This window comes from Varanus komodoensis, unplaced genomic scaffold, assembly GCF_004798865.1.
Source record: "Varanus komodoensis strain SLA01 unplaced genomic scaffold, ASM479886v1 scaffold57, whole genome shotgun sequence".
Lineage (NCBI taxonomy): Eukaryota > Metazoa > Chordata > Lepidosauria > Squamata > Varanidae > Varanus > Varanus komodoensis.
The window spans coordinates 3664080-3674976 of record NW_025336182.1 but is presented as its reverse complement, the minus strand read 5'-3'; the positions used below and the strand labels follow the sequence as shown (position 1 = coordinate 3674976).

At 54.6% G+C, this 10897-nt stretch overlaps 1 protein-coding gene across 1 annotated transcript; it reads right to left on the bottom strand.

Moving 5' to 3' along the window:
- Positions 1-217: 217 nt before the first annotated feature.
- On the bottom strand, positions 218-9133 carry CTSK (cathepsin K). The gene is made up of 8 exons (XM_044449157.1): positions 8933-9133; positions 6065-6194; positions 5536-5658; positions 4674-4829; positions 3684-3902; positions 2962-3127; positions 1076-1181; positions 218-450 (listed from the first exon to the last, which is right to left on the bottom strand). Exons 2-8 carry the CDS (start codon positions 6191-6193, stop codon positions 351-353), a joined length of 999 nt encoding a protein of 332 aa, XP_044305092.1. The 5' UTR covers position 6194; positions 8933-9133; the 3' UTR covers positions 218-350.
- Positions 9134-10897: the final 1764 nt, after the last annotated feature.

The following is a 10897-nucleotide window of genomic DNA, read 5'->3' as shown; positions in this document are numbered from 1 at the left end:
CCCACAAACATCACAACACTGAAACAGCTCTCTCTCACAAATTCTGACGTTGGAAACTAAAAGACAGGCTGGGAAGAAAAACTGCCTTTTATGCCTTCCGTATTTGCAGCTCGCCTCGGTCTTGAAACAGAGCAAGAGAAAATATTGCCAAGCGCCCTGGTTTTGTGAAGGAAGAACAGATACGCCTCTTTGTAAAAATAAGAAAAAGGGGGAAGCCTTTTAATCGGTGATCCGGGCCGCCTCGGGAGGAGGACGGCTGTCATGGCAGACCTTTATTAGTGCTCCGCAAGGTCAGCACAGAAATCCAGCTGTTGCCGACGAAAGTCCCGGTGCGGTGGAGGGGAGCGGGGTCACATCTTGGGGAAGCTGGCCAGGTTGGCAATTCCACAGGCGTTGTCCATATTCCGGGCCATGAGGATGTAGCCCTTATCTCCCCAGTCTTCTCCCCAGCTGTCCGGAGAGAGACAGAAAGACAGAAGGGAGGAATGGTTAGACCTTAAGGCTGGTTTCGGCTTGGACCGCACGTGGTCCTGCTGGGAAAGCCGGTGGGTCAAAACGCCAGTTATCAGCCTGCTGCTGACCTCCCCCTGCCCCGCCGCCGCCCCCCAGGAAGGGGACGCCGAATAGCCCAACATTTGCATGTGCTTCTGAATAGCTGCAGATCCCAGTTTGGAAATTAGGGTTGCAAACTGAAATACTGCACATTTCACCAGCGGCCTGGAAGTCTGCAGCCAGGTGTGTTCTCCAGGTGCTGCCTGTGGGTGGGCACCGTCCCAACACTTCTCTAAACCAGAGCGGGACAGAACAACCCTTCCAATAAATAGGCTGCGAGTTTCCCCTTCTGCAGAACCCCTTCCTCTTTTGCCACTGGGCCCATTTGCTACTCAAATTCTCTTCGGTGCGTCTGTGTTTCTATTTCTTTCACAGCCGACTGTTTACACAGAGTTTACACAGTTGCTTATGTGGTTGTAAACATAAAAATGCAATGGGTTGATTTGTTTTTTGAAGCTAACCTTAAAGAAAAACAATTGTGTCGGTGTAAACCTGGATGCCAGCAGGAAATACTGAGTTTTACCTGTTTTTGATGATCCAGTGTTTGGTGCCTTTCTGGGTCCCATAACCCACGGCTAGGACAGCGTGGTTGACGTTTTCCGGATTGCAGTTCTCATCATAATACACACCTAGGAAAACCAGCAGAGGAGATCATCTCGAATGCAATCCCCCTTTATGCAAAATATTTCTTGCCCATAGATGCCAAATAGATTAGCAAAAATGTTTCCAAATATGTCAAATGGATGTTGGAAATGCAAACATAAACCTGGTACTTTTTATCATATGTGGTGGACTTGTGATAAGGGAAAAAAATACTGGACTAAAATACATAAATGGCTTGAGGAAATGTTACAAAAATCCTTAACATTTAAACCTGAAGTTTTTTTTTTATTAGGCATTGTGTCTGACGATGTCGACAAACAAGCAACGTATTTGATTCTACACGTAATTACTGCAGCAAGGATTGTATTTGCCCAACATTGGAGGAGTGAAGAACCACCTATTGATGAACTGATTTTAAAAAAGATCTTGGATTGCGCTGAAATGGACAGGCTGACTTTGTCTCTGACGGAGAAAGAGGATACATATTTCTATCAAACTTGGAACTCTTTTTACTATTGGCTAGAGAAATGGGACTATGCATAGATTTGAATATGGCTATGGATTATTATAAAAAATGGGGGGCTGACCCAGTATGCTTGATATCTTTGATGATTGATGTTTTTAGTTTTTTAGTTTGTAGGAAATAATAATAATAATAAAACTTATTTTTAAAAAAATATTTCTTGCCCAACTTTGGGGGCTGAGTTTTCCTTGAGCCAGCAGCATACAGAAGTCAAACGCATCAAGCTGGTTGATATTTACAGAGACAAAACTTCAATTAAAACCCGCAGGAACACTCAGAACCCGATGAAAACTCATTCCAGGAATGCGGGGCCACTGCAGACAAGGCCCTTCCAGATGTGGCTGCCCAGGGAGCTGCTCTCACAGTGGAGCGACTGGGAGAGCACACAAATGGGTCAGGCAGAGAGAGAAAGTTCTTGGTTGCTTTCCAATCCCATCCCGTGGGCTCTGTTTGCTGCTCGGTTCCCCGCTCTTATTTTCATGGGCTTGCTGTGATTCCCAGCTGGGAATCCGAAATTGGTCGGTGAAGACACCCCACCAGGGAGGGTGTCCCGAGACAGGACAGAAACGCTGCAGTACTCCAATGATCAGTTTGCACATTCGAATCGCTTCATGGAGACACCTCCCGTAAATTCTAGAGCGAATAATGCTGCACCAAGCTGAACAAGGACAGCACTCGGCCACACCTGCCTGTCGTGGCCAGGTGCAGGTTGACTGACCTGCAGGCGGCAGAGCGGACGGCTCGTTTCGCCTCTGGCTTCCCTGAACGGTCCTCGCATGCAGAATCTGCAGGTGGCTTCTGTGACATCCAAACGGGGTCTTGTGGGCTGGGCCCACGAGTTCCAAGTGCCCCATCTGGTTGTCGCGAAAACAGCCCTGAAATGCCGTGCTGGAGGCTTGTTCGTGAAAGAAGGGCGGCAGCCCCGGGCCTGCCTCCACCGGTCCCCAAGAAACCCTCAACCTGCTGCCAGGGGCTGCCGTTCCACCTGGCAGGGCACAGCCCTGATGCGAATAAATCTCAGAGAAAGCAACGCAAGAGGGCGAGGCAGAGCAGGAACGAAAGCTGGGTAGCGAGGCCTGCAGCTGGGCAAACGGAAATGTGTTTCAAGAATGGTCTTCCCTTCAGCTTTACAATGAAGAAATTTTATCTGCATCTTATCGCATCTCGCTGGAGAGACTGAGCTTTCCTGAGTGATGTGCAGGAGCGCGCTAGAGAGAGGCATGTTTCTCTTGCTCCCAAGTCCGCAACTAGCTCCTCGAGAGCCCACGTCCGCGCCGACTCACCTCGGCTGTAGAACTGGAAGGAGGACAAGCTGGCGTCGATGCCCACGGCCACGGGCCCGATCCGGGCCACAGCTCTCTTCAGGGCCCTCTCATCCCCTTCGGGGATCTCCCTGAAACCCCGGCACTTGGCGGCCTTCCCTGTGGGGTTGTACATGCAGCTTTCGTCCTGCAAAACAGCAAAGCGCGATGCAGCAACAGTTCCACCGACAGGCCTCGGATGCTGCATCCGGAGCTCGGCTCTTCCGCTCCCAGGCTGCTACAGGGGACCTTCCTCTCCCCAGAACTCCATCTTGCATCTTGGGCTTTCCCAGGAAAAAGCAGCTTGCATGACCTGACCTCTTAGAGGGGCTATGATCGGGAAAGAAGGGCCCTCTGGGGGAACTTTCCACCTTCTGAGTCAAGTTCTGGGACAACACGGTCCTTTATGGCACCTTTTCTCAACCCAGTGCCCTTTGGACACTTTTACTACAACTCCCATCAGCCCCAGGCCAGAATGGCCGATGGCCAGGCATTCTAAGATCTGCAGTCCAAAACGTCTGGACAGCATCAAAGGGAGCTTTTTCGAGGTGATTCGATAATGTGGGTGGTTGGATGGACTCGATTCTTAGCTATGCTCCACACTGGTGACCTTCTGTGGGACACAAGACCTAAAAAAGAGACCAGCTAACACCTGCTGTGCTGAAGGCTCACCAAGGCTCAGCCCAACGCGCGACATCTTTTACCTGGCCGATGTATGGATAGGAATCGTCCGAATCGATGCCTCGGTTCTCCTTCACATACTCAAAGGCGTTCGTCATGTAGCCCCCTCCGCAGCCGTCATTGTCGGTGACACAGTCGACCAGGTTCTGCGGGCTGAGATTCAGCAGCTTCCCGGTCTTCTTCTTGAGCTGCCCTTCCAAGGCCCCGACCGAGCTAAAAGCCCAGCAGGAACCACACTGGCCCTGCCGAGAGAGAGTGGGTGTCAGTCCTGGCAGCTGCTCCCAAGGCCAGGCATGGAAGAGGGCCCTTCCTTCCTCCCTCTGCTTCGTTTCCATGCTGGGCACAAAGGGATAGAGGGCTCCAGCCCTCTCTTCTAGCACATGTGCTCGCCTGCAAGGAATTTCTGGGCACCCTAGGGGACCAGGCAAGCGGTCTGATATCTGTACAGGCTCCATATGGCCAGTGACCCAACTAGGCTCAGAGCACAGAGGTCACACACACACCCATACATACGAAAGTGAGACAAAGACAGGATCGTTTCGAAGATGTCTTGTGCTGAGCGTTTCTGCAAGGCAGCTCAGCTGAGCTGTGCCGCTCCAAGCACGGGAGGGCAGCACGGAGGCCTTGCGCTGGCTTCCAAGCCCCAAGCCAGCACAGGGCAGCTCTTGTCTCCCACCCTGGGCTTCCCCCGTGGATGCTGGGCACCCAGGATCGCTCACACGCAGTGCAGGGCCTGGTGGGAACGCAGGGAAGGGGATGATGGGGCCCCGAGTGCCCCTCCTCCGCAGTGTCCCCGGGAGCCCAGCTGGAGGGGAGGAGGGGCCGTCAGAGGGCAGTCACCTGGCCCGAAGTGCCACCGAGTCACACGGGAGTCTCGAAAGGCAGCTCAGGCTCAGCCCTTGGGACACACGGGCCAACGGCTTGCAAAGCCGTTCAAGTTCCGCGACGCACCCAGTTCAAGTTCCGCAACGCGCCCAGTCCACTGCCCAAAGGGCCGCCCAAGGAAGCCTCACCTGGTTCTTGACGGGCGTAACATAGCCCTTCTTCCGGTAATCGATGGAGGGGGGTGCACGCTCCTCCCAGTCCGGGACGAAGAGGGTGTCGTTGCTGGGCTTGCGAGACGCGGGGCGCCTGAGCCCCGTCATCCTCCGCACGACCTCCTCGCTGGTCTGGGGAACGAGCAGGGGGAGGAAGTGGGGGGCACGTGGCGGGGAAAGGGGCACCTGTGCCACCCGACCCCACACCTCCCCGCAAAGGCAGGCAAGGAACGTGGGCACACTCTGCCCACCGACACCCCCAGCTCACGCGTTGCCGCCGTCCGGATGTCCCTCGGATCTGGTGCTGCTCCCCAGCAGAACCAGTGCGCCCACCACCTTTCCACTCAGGGCCCCGTGCAGCACTTGGCGGTGCTGGCCACCCCGCAGAAGGGGCAGGAGCCAGAGGGCCCGGGAGGCCGTGGAACCTGGAGGGCTGGCCTGGGCTGCCAAGGGGCCCCGGGAGCGAGCCCCTGCGGCACACGGGCGGCACACGCCCCCCGGCCTGCCTCCCTCGCCAGCAGGTGCCAGCCAGGCTTCGGACGAGGCGTAGGAAGAAACACGGCTGGCTGCAGACCATGGTGCCCGGACCGGCCACGTTTTGCACAGGAGCTCGTGCCACCGGCAATGAAACCCTCATCCAGGAGTCCCCCGACGGCACAGCTCAGCCTTTCCAGCCAGAGGGGCCCGGCAACTCCTTATCACAGGCTGTTGTTCCATTTGCACCTGCGCAGGATCGCAGCCTGCGCCGCTAAAGGTGCTGCGGTTCGATCCCCGTCCCAAGCCCCCTACCCTGCTTCGTCCGCTGGGATTCTTCTCTGGAGGAGTCACCCCTGCCTACCATATCTCCCAGGTGGTTCATGGCCAGTTCGAAGGTGTGTCTGCCCAGAGAGAATTCCAGGTTGTGGGTGTTGATGTACTTAAGGTTTTTCTCCCATACGAGCCTCCGGGAGACCTCTTCCATCTGTCCATGAGAGAGAGAGAAGATCGTTCAGGATACGAAACAGAAACCCCTGATGGCCCAGCAGTTTTTAACATCCTTCCAGAGCGATAGTCTGGGCCTTCCGGTGTGCAAAGCATTATTTCCACTAAATAGGAACTAACAGTCTAGACCTCAGGGTTCTGAATAAAGAGCTGCTTTAAGCAGGAGCATCGGGCATGAGACGCTGGGGCTTTCCAGCTGCACTTTCCAGGGTCTCAGGCTGGAGGTTTCCCCAGCCCGCTTTAGCAGGGCCTGGCACAGAACTCGGGAAGCTCCCCACACCAAGCAAGGCCTCTGCCACTGAGCCGGAGCCTGTCCGGAGCATGCCGCTCGCTGGCTTCAGGCGTAATGCGTGCATGCCGACCGCCCCTCCGTGCTGTGGCCGTACCTTGCCGTTATACTCCTTCCTGTGGGTTCTCTTCCAGAGCTCCCACTGAGAGTCCAGCGTTTCATCCGGGTAGCCGGTAGCCTCCAAGACCGGGAGCAAGGCGACAAGCAGAAGGGTGGGACCCCACATCCTGGAGCCGGAAAAGAGACAAAGGCACGTGCGGGAGAGACGGACGGGCAGAAGTGGAAGGGGGTGGACTTTTTCGGCCCGAGGGCCAAATTCCATTCCAGAGAAGCTCCCATCTAGGGGTCTGGGGAGCTCAGGGTGAAGGGGGCCTGACCCAAGCAAAAACCGCGTGGCCAAAAACGCCCCCCCCCCCACATATTTTATTGCAAAGCCTTCCTGCCTGAAATTAAGCCTCAGGAGAAGCGTATGGAGAGGAGGAGAATTCTGTTCTTTTAAACTGGGTGTGGGGAACTTTACAAGTTGGGTATCCACTGGATGATTTAGTGGATTGTGGGGAAAGGGGTGGAAACACCGGAAAAATTGCAGAGGGCTGGACTGACACTCCCAGGCCTGATAGTGTCAAAGCAGCCCTGGCGAGACCCACGCTCAGCTCCCTGCTCAGCCCCAGAGCTCACTGGCCTGAGCCTCATCCCTCAGTGTCCTACTTCACAGGGCTGTTGTGAACATAAAAGAATGGGCTGAGAAGAGCCATGTATACTCCCCTGAATGCCTTTGTGGAAGAGCGGGATATGAAACTGAGTAATAATGAGAAGTAATTGAGGTGTGCTAGGAGCTGTAAGACTTTCTCCACATAGAATTGAGCCCCAGATCGGCTAGAAAAACTTCTCTCTTGGGTTTTTTTATTGAAAAGATTTCGAGGCCACCTTTCCAGGTGCAGCAAAGCTGGCTTTTGTCAGCTGAAGACTTGTGGCATCATGACAAAAAAGCCCCGTCAGCTGCAGTTGTCCACAACCAAAAACATCAAAAGCATGCGCGTTCGTAAGATTACATCCCACAGATGTCTCACGGCTGCCCGTGGAGATGTTCGCCCCGCAATCAAGTGGCGCCTTCAGAAAAGCAGCCAAGGCCAGGACGGGCCGGGAAGAATCGACTGATCTGATTGCAGAGTGAGCTCAGCGGTCCCTGAGGATCGCTGGCCAGGGGCACCTCGGACCCCTCTGGGGTTCACCCGGCCGGCCGGCCGATGATGCACAGATTCCCGCTGCTCCTCCGCCAGCGTGTGGCCCGAAGAGAGCTTCGGGTCCCTTTCCCGGCCAGGCGCAGGGCCGGTGTTCGTCCTCGCGCAACTCCCGGTCCGCCAGGCTCCTGAGTGCAAATGCAGACGTTCTTCAGCAGACGTCAGGATGCAGGAAAGAGTTGGTGAGGCAAAGGAGCAAGACTTGGGAGTGGCAGGGAGACTGGATTTAGGAGAAGCGCAGAGGTGATCTGGGCAACAGCCGCGGCCTCCGTTGCACCAGAGCAGCTTGACCTCCCCCCACTGGAGTCTTTTTCCCTTTTTTCCCTGCAATCAAATGCCTGCCTCTCCTGGTTCGTACATCCCTTTTTCAAATGCACAGGGCCCTTTCGAGACACACACATACAAAGACTTGAGAGCATGTGTCTAACTTGTGTCTTTTGTCTTGTGGGTCCTGGCGGTGAGGTGGAGTGTTTGGTGATCCTCTGAACTAGGGGACTTCAAACAAGGAAAGAGTCTGCAATTAAGTTTCCCGAATTCTGCCTGAAGCGCTGACTTCTGCGTCTCCCCTCTGCTTCCCCCAGCGCGGCACTCTGAGAAATCCCTCCTCGGGTTAAGTCACATGCTAAAGCCTCAGCTGGTTCTCATTAGCTGACCAAACAACGCAAGACCTCGTGGTTTCAGCAAGATGCACTTCCAGCTACCAAGTCAGCTAAAGAATCCCTGCTCCTTTCTCCTGGTGCCTCAGATGATTGAAAAAGTAGCCCCAAACCTGGGAGCTGTATTTTAATGCTTTAGTTTAATGCAAATTTCAAATAATCCCCCATAAAATACACTCTCGGGGGGAAGGACGGTCAAGAATAAAACTTAGGAACACAGATACATTTTGAGTATGGGAAATCCACCCAGCTCCCCTTCCTGAAACTCATCACAACAAGTTCCCACCACACATGAAATAAAAATGTGACCTTTGAAGGTGTGACTGAAGCCACAAGGCAGGGGTGCCTCTGAGTGCATGCAGATTGCCTTCCCTTCACCACAAAGGAGCTATAGCAAGCCGTAGTCCCAAGATGCTGCAGCAGGGCCTTGGCTCCAGCGAGGAGGAGCTAGTCCAGCGTGCCGCCCTCTCTCTGTCTGTCTAGTGTGGTATCACACAGCCTGTGTTTGCTATTACACGTGTATCCGAGGCTGAGACGTTCTCCTGCTTCATTCTTCTCCCAGGGGCATCGGCAGCAAACCGGGCCAAAGTCTTAAGGAGCCAACACCCCCGGAGCTGACGTCTGCTGTGACGCCGCCACCTTGCACCCGCTTGTGTCCAGCTGGCAGTGCAACACGCCCCAGCTCCACCTGCTTCAGGGACACTTCAGGGACACAGGGAAGCATCACACCAGGGCTGGTTCGGTCCCCCTTTCCCCGGAAAAGGCCTGGTCTGCAGCACCGTTTGGCTGCTTGGAATCGCTGCACCGCTTCCCAGGCAAATCCCTACGGCCCAAGTGCAATTCAGGGCCCCGTGCGTGGCTAGCCCATGCGCCGTGCGCCCAAGCAGGACTCCCAGGGACCAGCATCAAGAGGCGGAAGTCCGTGCATCCACGGGAGGGGGATCCCGCTGGATCAAGAAGCCTCCGTTCACAGACGGCGTCCTCACACAGCACAAGCGGAGGGCGGCCGTTTCCGAAGCCCCCCCTCCCCCGGGCCAGTTCCCCTTCTTCGGCAAAAGTTGTACTCACCTGGAATCAAAGGGGCCCTGCGGCAGCGGCTGGCCGAGCAGAGACAAACGAGGCCTGAGACGAACGAGGCCTGAGCGAGGTCGGCACTCTTTGGCACGAATGGATGAACACCGGTGGGCCGTTTGTTTTTATGCTGTGCTGACTCGGAGGAAGTCTGGCCGGCAGTGGAAAATCTCATGCAAGCTTTACTCAGATCTGCAGAGCGGCCAGGCCTACGAGGGGGGGGGGGGTGGCGGGAAGGGGCTGGAGGGGGGTGAGCAGGCAGGGCTTCACGCCGGAGATCCAAGTTCCTCACATGATCCATTGGCAAAATCACATCAGCCTCCGAGCTGAGCCTCGGCCCGGCCCGGAATGTGCTTCCAGCTGCTGGGATCTGGCTTTTGGCGAAGGCTCTTCTGCTCTCTCTGCATGAAGCAAACTCTGTCCGGCCATCGTCAATAAAACAGTAACGAGAAGCATGACAGGAATAACAACAGGAGGAAACTTTCCCAGGGGTTAACCGAATTCTTTAGGAAGCAAAGAGGCGGAGGCTCTAACATGTCCCAAACAGAAGGGAAACTATCTGCAGATGCCTGAAAAAATGCTTTTCAGTACAAGCTTTACTTTCTTTCCTTGGGGACATCCTAAAACAGGAAAAGCGCTGGAAAGGTTTCTGGGGAAAGTTAAGTGGCCCCCAGGGAAGGAGAGTTTTCCTCCTTCCAAAAGCACTGGGCATCCCTCTCTTGGGTTTGGGGCCAGGCTGAATTCTTGGCTGTCAGCTCACCTGGAAAGCTGATTTTGACACAATCCTAACCAAGAAGAGTCCAGCAATTTGGAGTTGTAGGACTGCCTAGACAAGCGCACGATCGAACCCTTCAGAGTCTGCCTATCGTGGTGGTGACCAGAAAAACCTACCCCGTCCTGGGATCTGAGAGCATAGAAACAGAGAAACAGAGTGAGAGAGAAGGGGTCTCCTGAGCCATCTAGTCTGACCCCCGACTCCAGCATCCCTGGGTTGTGTTCCACAAGACCGTTTTGAGTTCTCTGTCGCTATACTTAGGGCAGATACTAGCCCTGGTTCTTCCTTTTGAGCCCGATTCTATTCTTTGATTTGCCTTGTTACATTTAACCATGTTGTTACATGAACAGAAAGTATGTTTGGCTTGGTCATTTGGGGACTCAGTTTTGTGTTTTTATGGGTTTTGTGGTTGCAGTTCTCCTTTTTGTCTTGCTGTAATCCCTGCAAGTATGAAGCATGATAGAGGCCCCACCTGCAGACTTATCAACAAAGGAAGGAGAGTGAGAAATGGCAAGACGTAACATTTGCCCGCTTTCCGTGGGTCTTGGGATCTGTACCGTTTCGTGGAATTGCGAAAGCATTTTTTTCTGAATGCACAGTGTGGCAGTTGTGTGTGTGTGTGTGTGTGTGTGTGTGTGTGTGTGTGTGTGTGTGTGTGTGTGTGTGTGTGGTTACAATGGCTCTTTGGCACCCTTTTGGTCCCTGAGCTACAGCCTTGATGGTTTGAGAACACATCAGCCTCGGAGCCCAGCATGGATGCGCGGGGCTTCCTTCTCCCGAGGCTTCAGTTGTGCTTTATTCGAATCTTGATGGCTCTGTTTTTGGGAAGTTCCACATACAGATCTTGCTTTTTACCTGTGTGCAGTTCCTGCCAGCCATTCCGAAGGCGATTTTTGGCAGCAAGGTGGGATAGAATTCCAGAAAGGCCACGTTGGCATTCCACAGTACATCCAGGGGGGCAGGGGCAGGTACCAGAAAGATCCAGGCCTCAGGCCACAGAGCAAAGGCAGTGGACATACCTGCATGATGGTTTTACATCGGCTCCTTCTGCAAGGGCCCCCGGGCAGCAGGGCGATGGGGCACTTGGCCTGCTGGAGGTCTGGGGCTCCAACCTCAGGGGGCTGCACTTAACTGCCCCTCTGCCCCTTTGCAGGCTGCCCCTATTTTGGACTGGTGCAGAGAGCAAG